Source organism: Engystomops pustulosus, chromosome 9, assembly GCF_040894005.1.
Source record: "Engystomops pustulosus chromosome 9, aEngPut4.maternal, whole genome shotgun sequence".
Taxonomy (NCBI): domain Eukaryota; kingdom Metazoa; phylum Chordata; class Amphibia; order Anura; family Leptodactylidae; genus Engystomops; species Engystomops pustulosus.
In genome coordinates this window covers 98,528,039-98,551,038 of record NC_092419.1, presented here as the reverse complement: position 1 = coordinate 98,551,038, position 23,000 = coordinate 98,528,039, and the positions used below count along the sequence as shown (strand labels likewise).

Genomic DNA, 23,000 nt, shown 5'->3' with positions numbered 1-23,000 from the left:
CCTCTCATTACCTGTAGTAATGGCTCCTCTGTCCTCCTCTCATTACCTGTAGTAATGGCTCCTCTGTCCTCCTCTCATTACCTGTAGTAATGGCTCCTCTCTTCTCCTCTCATTACCTGTAGTAATGGCTCCTCTGTCCTCCTCTCATTACCTGTAGTAATGGCTCCTGTCCTCCCCTCATTACCTGTAGTAATGGCTCCTCTGTCCTCCTCTCATTACCTGTAGTAATGGCTCCTCTGTCCTCCTCTCATTACCTGTAGTAATGGCTCCTCTGTCCTCCCCTCATTACCTGTAGTAATGGCTCCTCTGTCCTCCTCTCATTACCTGTAGTAATGGCTCCTCTGTCCTCCTCTCATTACCTGTAGTAATGGCTCCTGTGTCCTCCTCTCATTACCTGTAGTAATGGCTCCTCTGTCCTCCTCTCATTACCTGTAGTAATGGCTCCTCTGTCCTCCTCTCATTACCTGTAGTAATGGCTCCTCTGTCCTCCTCTCATTACCTGTAGTAATGGCTCCTCTGTCCTCCTCTCATTACCTGTAGTAATGGCTCCTCTGTCCTCCTCTCATTACCTGTAGTAATGGCTCCTCTGTCCTCCTCTCATTACCTGTAGTAATGGCTCCTCTGTCCTCCTCTCATTACCTGTAGTAATGGCTCCTCTGTCCTCCTCTCATTACCTGTAGTAATGGCTCCTCTGTCCTCCTCTCATTACCTGTAGTAATGGCTCCTCTGTCCTCCCCTCATTACCTGTAGTAATGGCTCCTGTGTCCTCCTCTCATTACCTGTAGTAATGGCTCCTGTGTCCTCCTCTCATTACCTGTAGTAATGGCTCCTGTGTCCTCCTCTCATTACCTGCAGTAATGGCTCCTCTGTCCTCCTCTCATTACCTGTAGTAATGGCTCCTCTGTCCTCCCCTCATTACCTGTAGTAATGGCTCCTCTGTCCTCCTCTCATTACCTGTAGTAATGGCTCCTGTGTCCTCCTCTCATTACCTGTAGTAATGGCTCCTCTGTCCTCCTCTCATTACCTGTAGTAATGGCTCCTGTGTCCTCCTCTCATTACCTGTAGTAATGGCTCCTGTGTCCTCCCCTCATTACCTGTAGTAATGGCTCCTCTGTCCTCCTCTCATTACCTGTAGTAATGGTTCCTCTGTCCTCCTCTCATTACCTGTAGTAATGGCTCCTCTGTCCTCCTCTCATTACCTGTAGTAATGGCTCCTGTGTCCTCCTCTCATTACCTGTAGTAATGGCTCCTCTGTCCTCCCCTCATTACCTGTAGTAATGGCTCCTCTGTCCTCCTCTCATTACCTGTAGTAATGGCTCCTGTGTCCTCCTCTCATTACCTGTAGTAATGGCTCCTGTGTCCTCCTCTCATTACCTGTAGTAATGGCTCCTGTGTCCTCCTCTCATTACCTGTAGTAATGGCTCCTGTGTCCTCCTCTCATTACCTGTAGTAATGGCTCCTGTGTCCTCCCCTCATTACCTGTAGTAATGGCTCCTGTGTCCTCCCCTCATTACCTGTAGTAATGGCTCCTGTGTCCTCCTCTCATTACCTGTAGTAATGGCTCCTCTGTCCTCCTCTCATTACCTGTAGTAATGGCTCCTCTGTACTCCTCTCATTACCTGTAGTAATGGCTCCTGTGTCCTCCTCTCATTACCTGTAGTAATGGCTCCTCTGTCCTCCCCTCATTACCTGTAGTAATGGCTCCTGTGTCCTCTCATTACCTGTAGTAATGGCTCCTGTGTCCTCCTCTCATTACCTGTAGTAATGGCTCCTGTGTCCTCCCCTCATTACCTGTAGTAATGGCTCCTGTGCCCTCCTCTCATTACCTGTAGTAATGGCTCCTCTGTCCTCCCCTCATTACCTGTAGTAATGGCTCCTCTGTCCTCCTCTCATTACCTGTAGTAATGGCTCCTCTGTCCTCCCCTCATTACCTGTAGTAATGGCTCCTCTGTCCTCCTCTCATTACCTGTAGTAATGGCTCCTGTGTCCTCCTCTCATTACCTGTAGTAATGGCTCCTCTGTCCTCCTCTCATTACCTGTAGTAATGGCTCCTGTGTCCTCCTCTCATTACCTGTAGTAATGGCTCCTGTGTCCTCCCCTCATTACCTGTAGTAATGGCTCCTGTGTCCTCCTCTCATTACCTGTAGTAATGGCTCCTCTGTCCTCCTCTCATTACCTGTAGTAATGGCTCCTCTGTCCTCCCCTCATTACCTGTAGTAATGGCTCCTCTGTCCTCCTCTCATTACCTGTAGTAATGGCTCCTCTGTCCTCCTCTCATTACCTGTAGTAATGGCTCCTCTGTCCTCCTCTCATTACCTGTAGTAATGGCTCCTCTGTCCTCCCCTCATTACCTGTAGTAATGGCTCCTCTGTCCTCCCCTCATTACCTGTAGTAATGGCTCCTCTGTCCTCCTCTCATTACCTGTAGTAATGGCTCCTGTGTCCTCCTCTCATTACCTGTAGTAATGGCTCCTCTGTCCTCCTCTCATTACCTGTAGTAATGGCTCCTCTGTCCTCCTCTCATTACCTGTAGTAATGGCTCCTGTGTCCTCCTCTCATTACCTGTAGTAATGGCTCCTGTGTCCTCCCCTCATTACCTGTAGTAATGGCTCCTGTGCCCTCCTCTCATTACCTGTAGTAATGGCTCCTCTGTCCTCCCCTCATTACCTGTAGTAATGGCTCCTCTGTCCTCCTCTCATTACCTGTAGTAATGGCTCCTCTGTCCTCCCCTCATTACCTGTAGTAATGGCTCCTCTGTCCTCCTCTCATTACCTGTAGTAATGGCTCCTGTGTCCTCCTCTCATTACCTGTAGTAATGGCTCCTGTGTCCTCCTCTCATTACCTGTAGTAATGGCTCCTCTGTCCTCCTCTCATTACCTGTAGTAATGGCTCCTCTGTCCTCCTCTCATTACCTGTAGTAATGGCTCCTGTGTCCTCCCCTCATTACCTGTAGTAATGGCTCCTCTGTCCTCCCCTCATTACCTGTAGTAATGGCTCCTCTGTCCTCCTCTCATTACCTGTAGTAATGGCTCCTCTGTCCTCCTCTCATTACCTGTAGTAATGGCTCCTCTGTCCTCCTCTCATTACCTGTAGTAATGGCTCCTCTGTCCTCCCCTCATTACCTGTAGTAATGGCTCCTCTGTCCTCCTCTCATTACCTGTAGTAATGGCTCCTGTGTCCTCCTCTCATTACCTGTAGTAATGGCTCCTCTGTCCTCCTCTCATTACCTGTAGTAATGGCTCCTGTGTCCTCCTCTCATTACCTGTAGTAATGGCTCCTGTGTCCTCCCCTCATTACCTGTAGTAATGGCTCCTGTGTCCTCCTCTCATTACCTGTAGTAATGGCTCCTCTGTCCTCCTCTCATTACCTGTAGTAATGGCTCCTCTGTCCTCCTCTCATTACCTGTAGTAATGGCTCCTCTGTCCTCCTCTCATTACCTGTAGTAATGGCTCCTGTGTCCTCCTCTCATTACCTGTAGTAATGGCTCCTGTGTCCTCCTCTCATTACCTGTAGTAATGGCTCCTCTGTCCTCCTCTCATTACCTGTAGTAATGGCTCCTCTGTCCTCCCCTCATTACCTGTAGTAATGGCTCCTCTGTCCTCCCCTCATTACCTGTAGTAATGGCTCCTGTGTCCTCCCCTCATTACCTGTAGTAATGGCTCCTGTGTCCTCCTCTCATTACCTGTAGTAATGGCTCCTCTGTTCTCCCCTCATTACCTGTAGTAATGGCTCCTCTGTCCTCCTCTCATTACCTGTAGTAATGGCTCCTCTGTCCTCCTCTCATTACCTGTAGTAATGGCTCCTCTGTCCTCCCCTCATTACCTGTAGTAATGGCTCCTGTGTCCTCCTCTCATTACCTGTAGTAATGGCTCCTCTGTTCTCCCCTCATTACCTGTAGTAATGGCTCCTGTGTCCTCCTCTCATTACCTGTAGTAATGGCTCCTCTGTCCTCCTCTCATTACCTGTAGTAATGGCTCCTCTGTCCTCCCCTCATTACCTGTAGTAATGGCTCCTGTCCTCCTCTCATTACCTGTAGTAATGGCTCCTGTGTCCTCCCCTCATTACCTGTAGTAATGGCTCCTCTGTCCTCCTCTCATTACCTGTAGTAATGGCTCCTGTGTCCTCCTCTCATTACCTGTAGTAATGGCTCCTCTGTCCTCCTCTCATTACCTGTAGTAATGGCTCCTGTGTCCTCCTCTCATTACCTGTAGTAATGGCTCCTGTGTCCTCCTCTCATTACCTGTAGTAATGGCTCCTGTGTCCTCCACTCATTACCTGTAGTAATGGCTCCTCTGTCCTCCACTCATTACCTGTAGTAATGGCTCCTCTGTCCTCCTCTCATTACCTGTAGTAATGGCTTCTGTGTCCTCCTCTCATTACCTGTAGTAATGGCTCCTGTGTCCTCCTCTCATTACCTGTAGTAATGGCTCCTGTGTCCTCCACTCATTACCTGTAGTAATGGCTCCTGTGTCCTCCTCTCATTACCTGTAGTAATGGCTCCTGTCCTCCTCTCATTACCTGTAGTAATGGCTCCTCTGTCCTCCCCTCATTACCTGTAGTAATGGCTCCTCTGTCCTCCCCTCATTACCTGTAGTAATGGCTCCTCTGTCCTCCTCTCATTACCTGTAGTAATGGCTCCTCTGTCCTCCCCTCATTACCTGTAGTAATGGCTCCTGTGTCCTCCCCTCATTACCTGTAGTAATGGCTCCTGTGTCCTCCCCTCGTTACCTGTAGTAATGGCTCCTCTGTCCTCCCCTCGTTACCTGTAGTAATGGCTCCTGTGTCCTCCTCTCATTACCTGTAGTAATGGCTCCTCTGTCCTCCCCTCATTACCTGTAGTAATGGCTCCTCTGTCCTCCTCTCATTACCTGTAGTAATGGCTCCTGTGTCCTCCTCTCATTACCTGTAGTAATGGCTCCTCTGTCCTCCTCTCATTACCTGTAGTAATGGCTCCTCTGTCCTCCTCTCATTACCTGTAGTAATGGCTCCTAAGAAGCACTTCAAGGTCCTTAGCCCGGCTCCAACCCCATAGAAATCCCTTGGAGGGAGTTGAAAGTCTTTGTTGCCCAGAGACCGCTCTAGAGATCTGCATGGAGGAACGGGCCAAGACTTACAGAAAATGTTTCAATTCTGTCATTGCCAAAAAAGGAAACATAGCTGAGATGAACTTTTGTTATTGACCAAATACTTATTTTCCACCATAATATGTAAATACATTTTTTAACCCCTTACCGACATGTCACACATCAAGCTGCGGGTGTAAGGAGAGGGCTCATGGGCTGAGCCCTCTCCATACAAGGTGGGTCTTTGCTGCATTTTCCTGCAAACATCCACTGGTAACACCTGCGATCGGTATTAGCAAAACTGTCGGCATTAAATAAAGGTAGCGGCACATTGGCTTAGATTCTCACTCTGCGATCTGTTACCATGACAACCATACTATACAAAGACTGAGGCTGCCTGATTTTAGGCCCCTATACTGCTTTATTGTAGTGTGGATGTATATGGTAGGATCAATCTTTCTGTTCTATAATATGCTGTCAGTACACAGGACAATGGGGGTCATTTACTGAGGGCCCGATTCGCACTTTTCCCGGCGTGTTACCCGGATTGTGGCGCATCGGCGCCGGCATGCACGCGACGGAAATCGGGGGGCGTGGTCGAACGGAAAAACCGCAGCATTAAAAAAAATATAAATTGGTTGCACGCGCCATACTTACATGCACCAGGAAGAGATCAGTGAACTCCGACGCAACTCGGCGGACCTCGGCGCAGCAGCGACACCTGGTGGACATCGGGCGCAGGACCTTCATGAATCGCCGGAAGACCCGAATGCTCGTCGGAGAAGCCGCCGCTGGAACGCGAATGGACCGGGTAAGTAAATGTGCCCCATAGTGTGCAATTTCCTGGCAGCATGTTATAGAGCAGGAGAAGTTGAGCGGATTGTATACATTGGGCCACATTTATCACTTCTGTGCGCCTAAGTGTAGTAGTTGCGCCTAAATTCGGGCGCACTGTTTTGCCAGAATTATCACAAGCTACAACCATCTGTGATAAGTATATTTTCTGCCTCTCATTAATCACTTTACTTTAACATAGTTTAGGCGCAGTTTAGGCGCAATGTTAGATTCGGGCAGTTACATGTGATCCTGCTACAAGCTCCTCTCTGCTTCTCCCACAGCCCAGAATGAAGATAACACTCACAGCAGCACCCAGGTGTGTGACACCCTGCACCCAGTGACCTCCTCAGCAGGGGCTTCTCCTGGAGGGGATCCCCCAGTGCTGGTCTCCTGCTGCACCCCTGTAATTCTGCACAGTATCCCCCTCAGACACTGTGCAGAATTACATGGGGGACACTTGTTTGCAGTATCTGCAAAATTCTGCAAGCTTCTGCAAACTTGTGCAAACTTCTCTTGCTCTTGCTGTGAGCTCAGCGTTTTGCAGATTGTTTTGTAAATAGAAGGTGATGAACTGTAAATAGAGTCTGCAGCTCCTGTCTGTAATGTATCTAATATATCTATTATATGTTCTAGTGTCTGCAGTGTATCTAATGTATCTATTATATGTTCTAGTGTCTGCAGTGTATCTAATGTATCTATTATATGTTCTAGTGTCTGGCTGAGCTCTGCTGCTAGAAATGAGCTGTTCTGCAAAGGGGCTCAGTGCTTTCTTCTCAGATAACGCCACCTTCGGGCTGGAGTGTTTTTGCGCCCGTTTTTGCGCCTAAATGCAAAAGTCGCACGTGATGAATATCATTAGGCGCAGCAAAACATCTGGAATTGAACGATAGATTAGGGAAAGGTGGTTATTTTTGCTGCGCGGCTAATTTGACGTTTAATCGCAAAAATGGCGCAAAAACGGTGCGCCTAAACGAAAAGGCGCAAAAACAACAGAAAAAACAAGTGATAAATGTGGCCCATAGTCTTATCTGCTCAGTTTCTCCTGCTCTATAACAAATAATCCATCCTATGCAGCGTCTGTATGTGGCATCCATAGGTCCCTGAAGGGCAGATAGTGTCTGGATGTGAGGCGCGCGCCCGGCTCTGATCAATAGTTACTGTAAGGCAGAATCACACGCAGCATCGATCTCTGTAGAAATAGCCCTGAGAGGCTGGAAGAGCCCAGGAAATCCGGATTAAATTAGCTCCTCTGGATTGTTTTGCAGAAAATCAATCGGGCTCCTTCTGATGAAGAATGCTTCTTTGACCTCCTAAGTAAATTTCAGAGCAACCGGATGGATGATCAAAGATGTACGTTAGAAGAAAGTCAGAGCGGAGGGCCGGAGCCCACAGCGAGCCCTGTGCCAGCACTGGACGAGCGGATATGTGAGTCACTACCACTGCTAGGAGGTCTCCAGCTACTCACCACATGAGGCTTATACTGGGATCTCCCATCCTACACTAAAAGGGATTGTCCCTGGACATGTGTAATCACACCTTTGTGTGTTGTTAGTAGCAGCAGGACTGTGATATATGGATTTATATTCCGGGAGTGCTACTGCACATGGAGCAGGTTTCTTCATAGCTCCTCCCCTCTGTTTTGATATCCAACCAGAAAGGTGGCTACGGCTCTTACTCTGAGCACAGGGGAGGGGCTGTGTTGTAAGATCTCACACAGCAGTGCACCAGGTCCAACTGAAATCCTGACCTGTAAGTCCATGTATCACAGCCCTGCTGCTACTAACAACATACACAAAGCTCCAGGGACAACACGTAACACTGGCTGCAGTCTACATTGTGGATATTCCCTTTAAGATCTTGTCCTTGTCACTACTGTAGTCTATGGGACAATCCTCCGGGTGCCTTCACACATTGGATAATATTGTATTATAGATAAGTGCATTTTACATCCAGTTTTTGATTTTGCAGGAGCAAGTGTGGGGCTTCCATGGCCTGATGGGAATAGGGAATTACAATGCAGTCCAGATTGTTAAAGGGAATGTCCAGTTTCTGCAAATAAATGTTGTTTGTATGACAAAGTACTTTCTATATGAATTCCTTATGGTTTTCAAGATCTCTGCTTGCTGTCAATCACGTCTTCTTTCTAGTGGATAGAGAACAGTCTGTAGTCATGTGATGCGCCTACATCTGTGCGGCTCATCACATGACCCTGGACCAATAGTAATCAATGAATGATAATGAGCAGAGATGTAGGATATACACAGGGCTGTACAGAATATGGGGACAAGTACAAATTAAATAAAATCAAATAACATAGGAGTGAGGGCCCTGACCACAAGAGCTTACAATCTATGAGGGCCCTGCTGGATCTGGTCAGCCCCTATTTTACTATCAAAATCCAACCTGATAAACCAGGGACATTACTCATAGACCCAGGCACCGGGACTGTAATAATCTCCTTATATTTATTATCCATTGCCTCATCCTTTCTAAAATTATGCTAAAGAGCCAGAAGGGCCCTGGCGGTGTTGCCAGAACCCCTCTGTGCTGCAGCTTCACAGACTGTTCCTGCACAGTGTAACTGCAGCACAGAGGGGCTCTGGTAACACCCCCAGGGCCCTTCTGGCTCCTAATTTTTTTAGTGCAAACTACGACAGAAATCTGTAGTATTAATAAATCTCCCCCATTAAATTCTGCAGTGTCACACGTGTCCTCCTGGGCCTGGCCATCCATACAAATAGATCCCTGTAATCCTGACCAGGACTGCTCCTACATAGTGAGAGTCTCTCCTGAGCCTCAGATGCCAGTACATGACACCAGTCACATCACATCATTATGTGACGGCCGGATGTCCCCTCCCGCTCCCTGTAGCCTCCATCTAGAGAGCGATCAAATCACTAAGAAAGTGAACGCAACTCCAGAGCCCGAGGAGGGAAACACAAGCAGCTGAGACCTGCCGCCAGCTGTCACTGTGCTGCCATGTCCGGCCTGTTACCTGCCCCTCCACACTACACCGGGGGCAATAGAGCTACACTATTAACCCTTTACCATAGAGTTGCTGCTTTGTCCTGATATATGATGGAGGGGGTGTATACTAGAGAATGTGTGGGGGCAATGACTGATCCTGCAGGGATTAACAATCATCCATCCGTATCTACACATGTACTGTCCTATCAGACGCTACTCACCACACAGTTACAGCGCCCCCTGCAGGACGACACATAATACCCGGGCATGTTTTATTCCAGGAGAAGTGCAGAGCGTCTGATAATGGTGATAACGTGTCACTGCCGGGTAAAACCTACAATAGAGAAGTCAGAATAAAGGTCTAATTACCCACAACGAGCCGTAATGACGGGTGTCACATGCCGCACATCGCTTCACATCTACACAGAGCTAATAACCGGGAGGACGACCCATTATCCTCTCACACAATCATTACCACAACTAATGAGCCCATACACCAGGGGATTCTGGGAGCAGTGACTTTACTTCCCCTCCTATTCAGAACACATGCATGCTCAGCAAGCCAGGTGTGCACATCACTATCTGGTGTGTATGGCCAGGCTTAGGCAAACCTTACAGTATTCAATTCAGTACTGGAGGGATGAGAGAAGGAAGGAGCCTCACATGCAATCATCTGTCCTTTATCCTGCGACAGCTCATCGCTGCCCCCTGCTGATTGGAGGACAGAAAGGGACAAGCAATCCCTTCAGCTGTTCCTGTGCCTGCACCAGTAATAACACTGCCCCCTATGGATAGGGATGTAGGAAGTTTCCTTCATGAGCAGATTACACAGTATTATATCTCCACATATGTCAGGATGAGAATGTATAGCAATTAACCCCTTGTTACCTCTCCCTCCACAGCTGCTTCATCGCTGATGGCCTCCCCCCAGACAGAAGAGTTCTTTGACCTGATCGCCAGTTCTCAGAGCAGACGGCTGGACGACCAGAGGGCGAGCGTGGGGAACCTGCCTGGCCTACGAATAACACACAACAACATGGGACACCTGCGGGTAGAAGGAGATCAGCAAGAGCCTGGGGACGAGTTCTTCAACATGCTGATGAAATGCCAGGTGAGGGTCTGTTACAGTGTGTCAGTGCAGGAGCCGAGAGGAGAACAAGGAGGGAGAAGACGTTCAGGCTAGAAAGAGTCTCTCAGCAGTAATGATGGGTAGTGTCACTGTCCCTGGGGTGATGGTGTCCTCACCTCCAAGGAAATGTGCAGTATACAGGGCCCCCTAGTGGTCACAATGGAGAAAATCTCAACCCCCTTCTTGTGATCAGTGAGTGTCCCTGATGATCAGGTACTTGCACCCTGTCCTGTCAGTGGTGGGACAGCCCCTCTAAGTGCTATGTGCGTTGCTGGTGTCATTGCCGTGTAATGATCGGGCTGCGGCATTCTGGGATTTTTGTGTGAAACCCTTTCATTAGTTTCCAGGGCTGATCATTTCCCTGTCAGCAATGGATCCAGAGCTCGCACAGGTTTTTATTATTCCACTTCACTGGAGTCCCCGATCCCTGACTACCGCTATACGCACTTCAATTACCACAGCGCCAGCTGGAACCACCGCACACGTGCAGCAGATCAATGCTGCAGAGGCCGCTGGCCTTACAGGGGTACAGATCACCTATTTCCTGAGTAATATCACCCAGAGCCCACTGTACAGATGAGTGCTACCGCTCCCTCACAGTCTACCCAGCACAGTGCTGTACACTGCATAGTGGCCGTGCTCAGTATTACATCTCAGACACATTCAATGGATGTGGCGTCACTGGCCTGTAGTCTGGAAGCTTCCACAACATCTGATGGGTGAGATAGCCAGGTGTAAGACCCCAATATTATGATATTGATAACCTCGCTTTAAGCTGAGCATTACTATAAATGAGCAGCATCGAGCAGCTCACACGACTCCTGACATCGTATGACATCCTTGGTGAAAGTATTATTTCAGGTCACTTCACAATTAACTCCTTATTTACCGTTCCTCGCAGTCCTCCCGCATAGACGACCAAAGATGCGCCCCGCCAGACCCCGTGCCCAGAGGACCCACAATGCCGGACGAGGACTTCTTCAGCCTCATCCAGAGAGTACAGGCCAAGAGGATGGATGAGCAGCGAGTAGATATCCCCTCCAGCCAAGAAGACGGTGATCACCACAGCAGTCAGCGGAGGCCAAACAACAGCTAAGTGTTAGCTCTTCTGCCCAGAAAAAGACCTGCCTTCAATGAGGAAGTGAACGCCCCGAGGAGCCGACTCCACGTAGTATCTGAAAGCAGAGAACAACGTATGAATTAGAAATCTGTGTATTTGCATAGCCGCGGCAAATCGTTAAACGTATGTGAAATATCCAAGTGTCTTCGGCCAATTAGTAAATAACAAGGACCTTCCGTTTTCTAGGACTTATTATATTATTTTGTAGCAGGAGAGTCACAGAAGCCGCAGGGTTAATACGGACGGTATCTGCGTCTGTGGAAGCGTTACACAGACAGGGGGTGTCATGGACCCCCCGCAGTGATGATGGTGTAAGCGGGTTTCCCCCGGACCGGGTCACAAAGGGCCTTATTCACTAAATGGCAATAATGACCGTAGTTTTGTAGCTTAGTCATTTTGTAATATATTCTTTATGGATTCTAGAGAACAAGCGAGACTTTACGAGACATCCATTACAATGCGTCTAGAACCAGCCGTGTCCGACCTGGCAGGGAACAGGTTAACAGGTACTACGCAGAGCGTTCTAGCAATAACACAGCAGGCAGCTGGGGGGCGCCGACCTATACTGCCATTCAGTGAATGAGGCCTAGAGATCGCAAGCTACATACTGCCACGTCTCATTCTCCAGCGTCACACGGGGGGCTCTGAGCTCTGCCCCCTATTACTGGGATATTACAGGAGGATACTGCCTCTGCTTGCTTACAGTGAATGTTTGTTACATCATGAACTGAAGGATGAGGAGCAGCATCGGCCTCCATGTACAGGGATTATTACCAGCACATCCCACGCACTGCAGATAATCCTGCATAACAGATACTGAGCAATGAGCTATTTAGTATTGTATCTGCGGCGCCATTAGAAGGGGCGAGTCACATGACACGTTTGGATAGGGGTGAGGATAGGGGTGGCGCTATCCCTTACAACATAACTCACAGCAGACACTTAAAAGATTGGAGGCGGCAGTGTATAAGATACATGAGGTGTGGACGCTGCCCCTCCTGTTCTATATTGTACCGGTCCTTGCAGATCGTATACAGCCTCCCTGGGATATTGCAGGATATATAGGTCACTGAGAGGTCCCTTGCTCTCCCTGGATGCAGTGAATGGGGGGGGGGGGGGGGAATCATAATATGAGAAGCCCCCACAATGTGATGAGATACATAACAGAAGCTGCAGGTCATATATTATACAAGTATTACAGACACATGTCCATCTGGGAACATAGAGATTATATATAGAGATTATAATAAGCGGTACCAGGCCTCCCCTATACTGCCCCCTCAGTACACTCCAGGTATTACACCCAGTTGGCCACCAGGGTAACATTACAGCTACAGCCTGTATTCTAGGAGACTTAAAGGGGATGTCTCACAAGGCAGAGGGTGGATCTGGCTTTCTACCAATGCATGGTGGGTATTTCATTGTGTAGCCCCGCCCATGTGAGGTGTGGACCTACCGGTCAGAGACCCCTGTGACTCCCCTCTATACGATGTCCATATTGTAATGAGGCAGGTTACCAATAATAAAGCGACAAGGGACGCAGTGACCACCCGAGCCGCAGCGGTAGGAGACAGAAATACAGAACTGGAAGCAGTGGGCGCTGGGCTCGGCAGATGCCACATACTTGAATGTAATAAAGTATTTATTTTCCTGTGCATTCGCCGAGTTGTTTGGACGGTACTTGACTTTTCCTGAGATCTGCCAAATATCTGAGACTTTGTTTTATTTGTGCTTCATTAATAAATCATATTTTGTGGTCTACGGCCGTGGACTGTGGTCTGTGTCTGAGGGGAGGGGGCACCGCACTCATTTACACCTCTCCATGTTATTGGCACACCATATACTGATACTACATCAGCTGCTCTGGAATATCAGCCCCACAGCCTTGAGACAGCGCCTCACCTGTTCTCAGGATGTATGTGGTACTGTACATCCACTCCAGTAGAGCAGCTGCAATACCAGACCCGTCCTGTAGACAGGTGTGGAGCTGTTTTTGTACAGCCACGTGTTTTATGTTACTTTTGAATTACAACACAATAGATCAACCAGACTGGATACTAAAGCAGAGAAGATGCAGACTAAATACTGGCCTGGAATAGTCACTGACCATATAACACCACACAGGAAGCATGCAGAGGGGGAAATATTACTTACCTGCATCTCAGCAGAGCACTTCATACTGGATACCAGTATACAGCAAACATAGCAACTGTATATATAGCCAAGGGAGTATACGGAGGAGGAGGGTTCTGTGAGAAGAACATATGGACAATGAGTACAGATCCTTCCAATAGAGCAAAAAATCAATCTGTACAATCTGCTCAGCTCCTCCTGCTCCATAACATGCTGCCTGCAGATAGGACACTGTGTAATTTGCTTAGATCCTACTGCTCTATACCTGTAGATCATACATAGTGTCCCACCTGCCCAGCTCCTCCTGCTCTATAACATGCTGCCTGCAGATAGGACACTATATGGAATGTGCCCAGCCCCTCCTGCTCTATAACATGCTACCTGCAGATAGGACACTGATCTGCTTAGATTCTCATGCACTAGACCCACATACACCAGGAACTTGGCTGCTTTATACAAATTACTCAGCAGGGACCAGGGGTTCCGGATTACTTTCCCGCTGCTTTCTCTAGGCTCTGTATTTTATTTGCAGTGAAAGGGTTAACCATCGGATCCTCTATCCAGGGATTTACCTTGAAGTTCTCTGGGATAAAGGGCAGGGGACGCTGTCAGGCGACATTAATCTCTGCGCTTCAGCTGCTTCAACTTCAATGTCAGCGAGAGACGGTTTTCATTACAAGCGCCAGAAAACTTGGTGTCACAAATGTATCATCTGCGGGGAGAAGGTCGGGGGACGTGGAAGTGTTATCACAGCTTGTAATTCAGTCACACGTGACGTGGCCCCGGTACACGAGCCCACACAATGGCGCCACATTCAGCTACAGCCCCCAGGGAACAGGCTCAGGATCCATCATCAGAGGGAACAGTAATATGGACATCCACTTTAAGAAATTTCTGAATGCTAGAAAAGACCAAGTTAAAAAGAAATTATAAAAACTACAAATTATTCCAACATGTGAAGCCCCATATCCTTCCACTGAATCATTAGCTCTTCACTACAGGTTTTCTGGTCTGCTAACCCTGCTGTGCTCTGGGCTCTGTGCAATGAACCACTTTAACCAACAATCTCCTCTTCTCCGTAGCTGGCTGATAATTAAATACTAGTCGCTCAGGGCATATAGAAGAGGAAGTGGAGCAACTGCTTGCAAAGAGTTAAGAACACAGCAGTGTGAGGACACACCCCTCATGCAACTGGTGAAGCTACAATCCTGGAATATAAATCCATATTTCAAAGTCCTGCTTCTAACAACAACACACACGAAGGTCACTGCAGGGACAATACCTAACTGTGGATATGGAGCGCTGGCACAGCAGTGTGAGGACATCTGACACAATGTACAATCCTGGGATATAAATCCATAGTAGCAGCAGAACTGTGAAATAACCTACACAGAGGTATGATTACAGATCTCTCCAGGATCAAAGCTAACACTGGTTGCAGAGCACAGAAGTGTGAGGATGATACGCCTCCTAGTGCACTTGGAGAAGCTACAATTCTGGAATATAAATCTGTATTCCACAATCCTGCTGCTACTAACAATACACATTGGTATTGATGTGTAATTGATTAAGTTTTAGATGTGTAATCACACCTTATAATGGACGCAGGGTCAACCAACATTACAGCAACAAACCGTAAATATTCCATCACCTTTCACCTCTGAGTGACACAGGATGTAGTCTGTCTCCAATGGCAACCAATATATTTCTTTTATAGTATATAAGGAAAATCTGAAGGAAACTTTGCTGCATAGTTAGAGTTGAAGTTTCTATCTCCGTACTCTAACCCCCATCATCCTGGATCTGCTGACACTTGGGTGATATTACTAGATATGACAAATCCAGTGATTTCCACGGAGAATACGAAATGTGCAACTTACCTCACAGTCTGCTGTATTTGAGATGTGCAACTTCTCCTCTGGGGTCTTAGTGGACATCCCCTTTAAATATTCCTATTTCCTCTGACATCTTACAGGCATCAGCAGATATAATGGAGATGCAGACCGCCCCTTTAATCGCACGATGTTACATAACCGCCTCCTCATAGACACAAGTATTCGCCGCTCGCACCTGCAGTACTGGATGTAAACACTCGACAAGCGTCTCCACCACTTCAGAGCCGCGGGAGCGATGGCTGCCGCCCTCCACTCATCACAGGAAGCACAAGATCCACCTAACAAATGTGCTCCCTTAAAGGCAATGTCCAATGGATTCTATCATTGCTCTAGCAGCATCAGGGCTCAAAATTTAATCTAAACTTTTGTCAATAAAGTCATTTTAAAAAAATCTCCCAGCGCATCGTGCATGCAGCTCCTATGCACAACTATGGTGGTGATATAACAGAGTTATCAGGCAAATCTTATCTACTTTCTTCCCAGGATTCTTGACCCGGCACATTCAGGAGCCTGGGAAAGCTGAGTGACTAGGATTCTTTCTGGCAGCCATCTTGTCCGCTCTTTCTTTCTTCATCGATCCTGAGGCTAGTGATGACATAATGGAGATCCGGCCGCTCATGTCCATTAAATATATAACTCCATCGCTTTCACTCAGGACGTTTTACGAGGTACAGGCGCAGCACTCACCAGAGCTCCATCCAATCCTTTATCATAGGCCTCAGGGGGACACTATATACAGTGTACAGATAGAAGGAAGGCCATTGTAACCAATCACAAGCCTCCTCTCAGTCTTATAGTTCAGGTAATAAAATAAAAGCTGAAGTCTGATTGGCTGCTGAGCTGTACAAGAACATGGCTGGAAACGAGGTCTAGTATAATCTGTGGCCTGTACCAGAGTCACCCATAGCAACCAATCACATCCCAGCTTTCAGTGTTCCCAGCCGTATTAAAAAATGATAGTAGCCATCTGATTGGCTGCTATGAGCAAGTAGCATAGAATGAAGTGTTTACCTACAGTAACCAATCAGAGCTCAGATTTATCTTTAAACTGCGCTGCGGGTTGATTAAGTTTTCTAATCTATCCTTTCCCAGGAAAGCGACACGGACACCATCACACACCCCGTCCTGCTTTCCTGAGGTTAAAAAAATCATCCAATAGGATCAAAAGATAGAAAAATCTCTCCAAACACAGCGCCCCCTCTGTGCTCAGGCTGTGTGTGGTATTACAGCTCTTCTCTAGGTTGATGAATGATGTCAGTGCATGAAGCTACATCGATAGAGAAGACTTGTCCACATAAAGTGCGTGCAACCTGCAGGGGCCCAATGGGGATTATAAGAGGAACCCTCACGGCAAGGAGGCTAAACTGCAATACCACACACAGCCTGTGGACAGAGAGGGCGCTGTTTCTAACACTTGTCCCATTCATTCTCATAAACATGAACACGGGAAGGGAGTCGTATACTGATAGGTGACAATAAGACGTCTTCCTCCGCTCCAGTAGCCCTTTAATTCCATTACAGGAGATTAAAGGGATCATTCGATCTGTATCCGCACAGTACAGACAAGTATTACTCTGCCCCCCTGTGGTGTCATGGTGCTACTACAACTATGGATCCTCTCTGTGATGTAGCCGCTCTGGGGGTCTGCAGGATTGGGACAACATTAGATACACCCCCCACCCCCCAAGTAATTTCGCTGCTTACAAGAAATTTTAACCCATTGGGAGTCAAATTATATCAATATTTTTTAATAAATTATTTTAGACATAGAATACACAGAGATCTAATAATATAAAATTATATTAAAAAAAAAAGTTATTTACAAAGATAAAATGGCGACTGCTCTCATCTTATCATCAGAACAGGATAAAAGTTGTATTTCCTCCTAACAAAATGCTTGCCTCCCCCTTTACTCTAGAACTGACCGCGCGGAGGGCGTCTCCGTACAGTCTGATCCACCCGCCACCTCCTGGGGGTCACTTCTCAGCGCCCGCAGGAGACGCCATGTTGTCCTGATCTTCCGGACGAGCTGCGTCTTCTCCTGCTGAGGCTTTGTCCAGGATCAGTTCCAGCGCCTCGTCACCCGCCACCCGATGCACCTTCTCTCCTTTCGCTGCCAAGATTTCTTCTATATTCCTGCAGAAAAATATCAGCACATCAGAAACCCTCCCGGCACAGTCCACGTGTAGTCACATCTGACCCTGCAAAGAGTAGGGTGTCCCCTATTAACCCCTAGTGTCACAGGATCTCTACCAGGGGTCAGTCATGTAGACTGACAAGATTTTGTCCTGAAAACGGAGAATGATAAACTACAACTCTCATAGAGTCTGAGCTACAGCTTTCAGGACACGCTGGTAGTTGTAGTTATATCCTATAGACTAGTGGTGGCAAACCTATGGCACTGGTGCCAGCGGCGGCACTCGGAGCCCTCTCTGTGGGCACCCACGCATCACCACAGCATGAAGTTCACCAGACAGGACTCTTCCTACAATATCTCCCTACAATGTGCTGACACTTTGCAATAAATAAGTGGCTTTTGGTTGAAGTTTGGGCACTCAGGCTCTAAAAGGTTCGCTATCACTGCTAAAGACTATTGTTGTGATAGTAGCTCCACTGTCATATAACAAGTGCGGCACTAGGCGGCGCTTTTGCGCAAAAAAAACTTCCATACCTAATAATATAATAATATTATTATATATAGAGGAGCAGGAATTCCATGGAGTCACAAGGGGGGTCACATACATTAAGACAAGAACAAATACAAGTCTACAGAGATCAGGAGACCAGCAGAAGGAGGACCCTGCACCTGAGGGATCACAATCTATAAGGGAGGGAGAACAGAGACCTGAGGTGAGGGAGCAGAGCAGATATTGTGTGTTGTAGATGATCCTGAACAGGTGAGTTTTTAGTGACATTTTCAGGATTGGAAGGTGGGTGACAGTCTGACACTTATTTAAAGGTCCAGAGAACTGGGGGTGCACAGGAGAAGCTTGTGAGAAGAGCGGATTGTAATAGAGTGAAGCTGAAGGTCCTGTGAGGAGCGGAGATTACGAGTGGGGCGGTATGGCCTGATGGAGGGGACAGGGTGTGGACGGCTTGGTTAGGACATGGTTAGTATTTTATATTGAATTTATTGTACAATTGGTGACCAGTGGAGAGACTGCAGAGAGGAGACAGATTAGCCGGGCAGCAGTTATGGATGGATTGGAGACACCACACAGAAGAATCTTATAGGGGATGATGAGGGCACGGACTAGTAATTCTGTAGTCTCTGGATTGAGGAAGAGTCGGATGTGAGAGATGTTCTTGAGATGGAGGCGGCAGGTTGTAGTAAGGGCTTAAAGGATAAGGCAGAATAAAAAATGACAGCAAGCCAGCGGACTATAGGGACCGGGGAGAGCCATGGATTGTGATGGTTACGTCTGGTGGTAGGGATCAGTTAGGTGGAGGAGAAAGGATGAGTTCTGTTTGTCCATGATACGTTTGAGAAAATGGGAAGAGAAGGAGGAAGATATGGCTGATAGACACTAGGAAATACTGATAGACAGTTCTGGTCTATCAGAACTTCTATTACCACCAGCTCTCTCTACTCTGGGCACCAACCATTAAAGGGACACCCGAGCGCACCCCTTTAACTTACTTCTTCCCTTCCAAGTCAGAGAACCATCCCAGGTTATCTGCAATGATGTGATGGTTCTGGCAGCCGGGGCAGCGCACGATCACCACACCATTATGGTACGCCAGCTTGGAGATCTGCTTCATGGACCGAGTAGAACAGACCTGAAGTACAGAAAAATAGACTGTAAGCTCTTGTGTCACCCCCTCATCCTCATAGACTGTAAGCTCTTGTGTCACCCCCCATTCTCATAGACTGTAAGCTCTTGTGTCACCCCCTCCTCCTAATAGACTGTAAGCTCTTGTGTCACCCCCTCATCCTCATAGACTGTAAGCTCTTGTGTCACCCCCTCATCCTCATAGACTGTAAGCTCTTGTGTCATCCCCCTCATCCTCATAGACTGTAAGCTCTTGTGTCACCCCCTCATCCTCATAGACTGTAAGCTCTTGTGTCACCCCCTCATCCTCATAGACTGTAAGCTCTTGTGTCACCTCCTCATCCTCATAGACTGTAAGCTCTTGTGTCACCCCCCATTCTCATAGACTGTAAGCTCTTGTGTCACCCCCTCCTCCTAATAGACTGTAAGCTCTTGTGTCACCCCCTCATCCTCATAGACTGTAAGCTCTTGTGTCACCCCCTCATCCTCATAGACTGTAAGCTCTTGTGTCATCCCCCTCATCCTCATAGACTGTAACCTCTTGTGTCACCCCCTCATCCTCATAGACTGTAAGCTCCTGTGTCACCCCCTCATCCTCATAGACTGTAAGCTCTTGTGTCACCCCCTCATCCTCATAGACTGTAAGCTCTTATGTCACCCCCGTATCCTCATAGACTGTAAGCTCTTATGTCACCCCCGTATCCTCATAGACTGTAAGCTCTTGTGTCATCCTCATAGACTGTAAGCTCTTGTGTCACCCCCTCAACCTCATAGACTGTAAGCTCTTGTGTCACCCCCTCATCCTCATAGACTGTAAGCTCTTGTGTCACCCCCTCATCCTCATAGACTGTAAGCTCTTGTATCACCCCCTCCTCCTCATAGACTGTAAGCTCTTGTGTCACCCCCTCATCCTCATAGACTGTAAGCTCTTGTGTCACCCCCTCATCCTCATAGACTGTAAGCTCTTGTGTCACCCCCTCATCCTCATAGACCGTAAGCTCTTGAACCATGAAGAGGTGGTCGGCCTGTACTTACCTTGCAGGTGTATATGAGCTGGTAGTGGGTGGTCCGCACCTTGCCCACGCTCTGCTCCCGGGAGACTGCTGGTTGGGTGCACAGGCTCCGCCATGTTGTTGTAGCCCGGCAGGTTACAGATAATGGCGGGCAGAGGGTACATTCCGCTCTGTGCGCCCCCAGTGATGTCCGCACCAACCTCACCCCGGCCCGGGCAGCGAGTCCCCTGCTCCCGAGCACCAGCCTCCAGCACCCCGCTGTCAGCATGTCTCCCGCAAGTGACAGGAAGTTACCGCTCTTCAGCCGGAAGTGTAAATCCACCATCTTTGATAAGGGCGCAGGATAATTTCACCTGACTGAACTCTATTACTTACTGTAAACCCCATTTTTTGCCTTAATTCTTCTTTAATCTTATGCTGTGATTTATTTCAGTTAGAATAGAGGAGCTGCCATCAATACTGTATAACACATACATTAAATAATATACTTGCTTCTGTCTGTGTGAACTACAACTCCCAGCATGTCAGACACCCCCAGAATGTGTAGAAGTATAAGGCTGCAGTCACACACTGCTATTCTATTTATCTGAATTGTTTTTGTGACAAAATATGGATCTATGCAACTTTTGTACCATTAAATGGCACTGTCTCAGGGAACAAAACCTGCGAGGTGTGAATATGCCCCAAGTGTAACATTACTACATGAGAGATTCCTTGAAGTAGTGAGAGAGTTGGCAACTTAGGAGATATAGGGATAAACTGAATTACCATCCCATAGGTGGGACCCCCATAGACAACTGTGATGGAGCTTTCTATATGCAGTCCAATGTTACACAACCAGAACCAGCATTAGAGAGGGCAAAGTGTGTAAGGACCCAACTGTAATACTCAATGCAGCCAAAAAGAGATATATATTATATATGTAGTGGAGCACAGTGTGGTCAGTAGTGTGAGGGGTATATATGATATATGTAGGGGAGCACAGTGTGGTCAGTAGTGTGAGGGGTATATATGATATATGTAGGGGAGCACAGTGTGGTCAGTAGTGTGAGGGGTATATATGATATATGTAGGGGAGCACAGTGTGGTCAGTAGTGTGAGGGGTATATATTATATATGTAGGGAGCACAGTGTGGTCAGTAGTGTGAGGAGTATATATTATATATGTAGGGAGCACAGTGTGGTCAATAGTGTGAGGGGTATATATGATATATGTAGGGGAGCACAGTGTGGTCAGTAGTGTGAGGGGTATATATGATATATGTAGGGGAGCACAGTGTGGTCAGTAGTGTGAGGGGTATATATGATATATGTAGGGGAGCACAGTGTGGTCAGTAGTGTGAGGGGTATATATGATATATGTAGGGGAGCACAGTGTGGTCAGTAGTGTGAGGGGTATATATGATATATGTAGGGGAGCACAGTGTGGTCAGTAGTGTGAGGGGTATATATGATATATGTAGGGGAGCACAGTGTGGTCAGTAGTGTGAGGGGTATATATGATATATGTGAGGAGCACAGTGTGGTCAGTAGTGTGAGGGGTATATATTATATATGTAGGGAGCACAGTGTGGTCAGTAGTGTGAGGGGTATATATTATATATGTAGGGGAGCACAGTGTGGTCAGTAGTGTGAGGGGTATATATTATATATGTAGGGAGCACAGTGTGGTCAGTAGTGTGAGGAGTATATATTATATATGTAGGGGAGCACAGTGTGGTCAGTAGTGTGAGGGGTATATATGATATATGTAGGGGAGTACAGTGTGGTCAGTAGTGTGAGGGGTATATATGATATATGTAGGGGAGCACAGTGTGGTCAGTAGTGTGAGGGGTATATATGATATATGTAGGGGAGGACAGTGTGGTCAGTAGTGTGAGGGGTATATATGATATATGTGAGGAGCACAGTGTGGTCAGTAGTGTGAGGGGTATATATTATATATGTAGGGAGCACAGTGTGTCAGTAGTGTGAGGGGTATATTTGATATATGTAGGGGAGCACAATGTGGTCAGTAGTGTGAGGGGTATATACGATATATGTACTGGAGCACAGTGTGGTCAGTAGTGTGAGGGGTATATATGATATATGTAGGGGAGCACAGTGTGGTCAGTAGTGTGAGGGGTATATATTATATATGTAGGGAGCACAGTGTGGTCAGTAGTGTGAGGAGTATATATTATATATGTAGGGAGCACAGTGTGGTCAATAGTGTGAGGGGTATATATGATATATGTAGGGGAGCACAGTGTGGTCAGTAGTGTGAGGGGTATATATGATATATGTAGGGGAGCACAGTGTGGTCAGTAGTGTGAGGGGTATATATGATATATGTAGGGGAGCACAGTGTGGTCAGTAGTGTGAGGGGTATATATGATATATGTAGGGGAGCACAGTGTGGTCAGTAGTGTGAGGGGTATATATGATATATGTAGGGGAGCACAGTGTGGTCAGTAGTGTGAGGGGTATATATGATATATGTAGGGGAGCACAGTGTGGTCAGTAGTGTGAGGGGTATATATGATATATGTGAGGAGCACAGTGTGGTCAGTAGTGTGAGGGGTATATATTATATATGTAGGGAGCACAGTGTGGTCAGTAGTGTGAGGGGTATATATTATATATGTAGGGGAGCACAGTGTGGTCAGTAGTGTGAGGGGTATATATTATATATGTAGGGAGCACAGTGTGGTCAGTAGTGTGAGGAGTATATATTATATATGTAGGGGAGCACAGTGTGGTCAGTAGTGTGAGGGGTATATATGATATATGTAGGGGAGTACAGTGTGGTCAGTAGTGTGAGGGGTATATATGATATATGTAGGGGAGCACAGTGTGGTCAGTAGTGTGAGGGGTATATATGATATATGTAGGGGAGGACAGTGTGGTCAGTAGTGTGAGGGGTATATATGATATATGTGAGGAGCACAGTGTGGTCAGTAGTGTGAGGGGTATATATTATATATGTAGGGAGCACAGTGTGTCAGTAGTGTGAGGGGTATATTTGATATATGTACTGGAGCACAGTGTGGTCAGTAGTGTGAGCGGTATATATGATATATGTAGGGGAG

General features: G+C 47.3%; 2 protein-coding genes and 1 long non-coding RNA gene across 9 annotated transcripts in view; 1 reads left to right on the top strand and 2 right to left on the bottom strand.

The window, feature by feature from the left end:
• The window catches only part of GPSM1 (G protein signaling modulator 1), a 290,121-nt gene extending 277,245 nt beyond the window's left edge, over positions 1 to 12,876 (top strand). For all 7 annotated transcript variants that reach the window (XM_072124469.1, XM_072124470.1, XM_072124468.1 and 4 more), the window contains 3 exons: positions 7,165 to 7,324; positions 9,769 to 9,977; positions 10,897 to 12,876. In XM_072124469.1, coding sequence (XP_071980570.1) covers positions 7,165 to 7,324; positions 9,769 to 9,977; positions 10,897 to 11,091 — 564 coding nt within the window. In that variant the 3' untranslated portion in view covers positions 11,092 to 12,876. The remainder of the gene's footprint in view (positions 1 to 7,164; positions 7,325 to 9,768; positions 9,978 to 10,896) is intronic.
• Positions 12,877 to 13,277: 401 nt separating this feature from the next.
• LOC140077833 (uncharacterized) lies at positions 13,278 to 15,274 on the bottom strand. The gene is made up of 3 exons (XR_011849841.1): positions 15,129 to 15,274; positions 13,821 to 14,149; positions 13,278 to 13,364 (listed from the first exon to the last, which is right to left on the bottom strand). It is a non-coding gene; the product is annotated as an uncharacterized lncRNA (long non-coding RNA).
• A 1,596-nt stretch (positions 15,275 to 16,870) lies between these two features.
• On the bottom strand, positions 16,871 to 20,269 carry DNLZ (DNL-type zinc finger). The gene is made up of 3 exons (XM_072123268.1): positions 19,952 to 20,269; positions 18,784 to 18,923; positions 16,871 to 17,279 (listed from the first exon to the last, which is right to left on the bottom strand). Exons 1-3 carry the CDS (start codon positions 20,252 to 20,254, stop codon positions 17,120 to 17,122), a joined length of 603 nt encoding a protein of 200 aa, XP_071979369.1. The 5' UTR covers positions 20,255 to 20,269; the 3' UTR covers positions 16,871 to 17,119.
• Between the last annotated feature and the right edge of the window lie 2,731 nt (positions 20,270 to 23,000).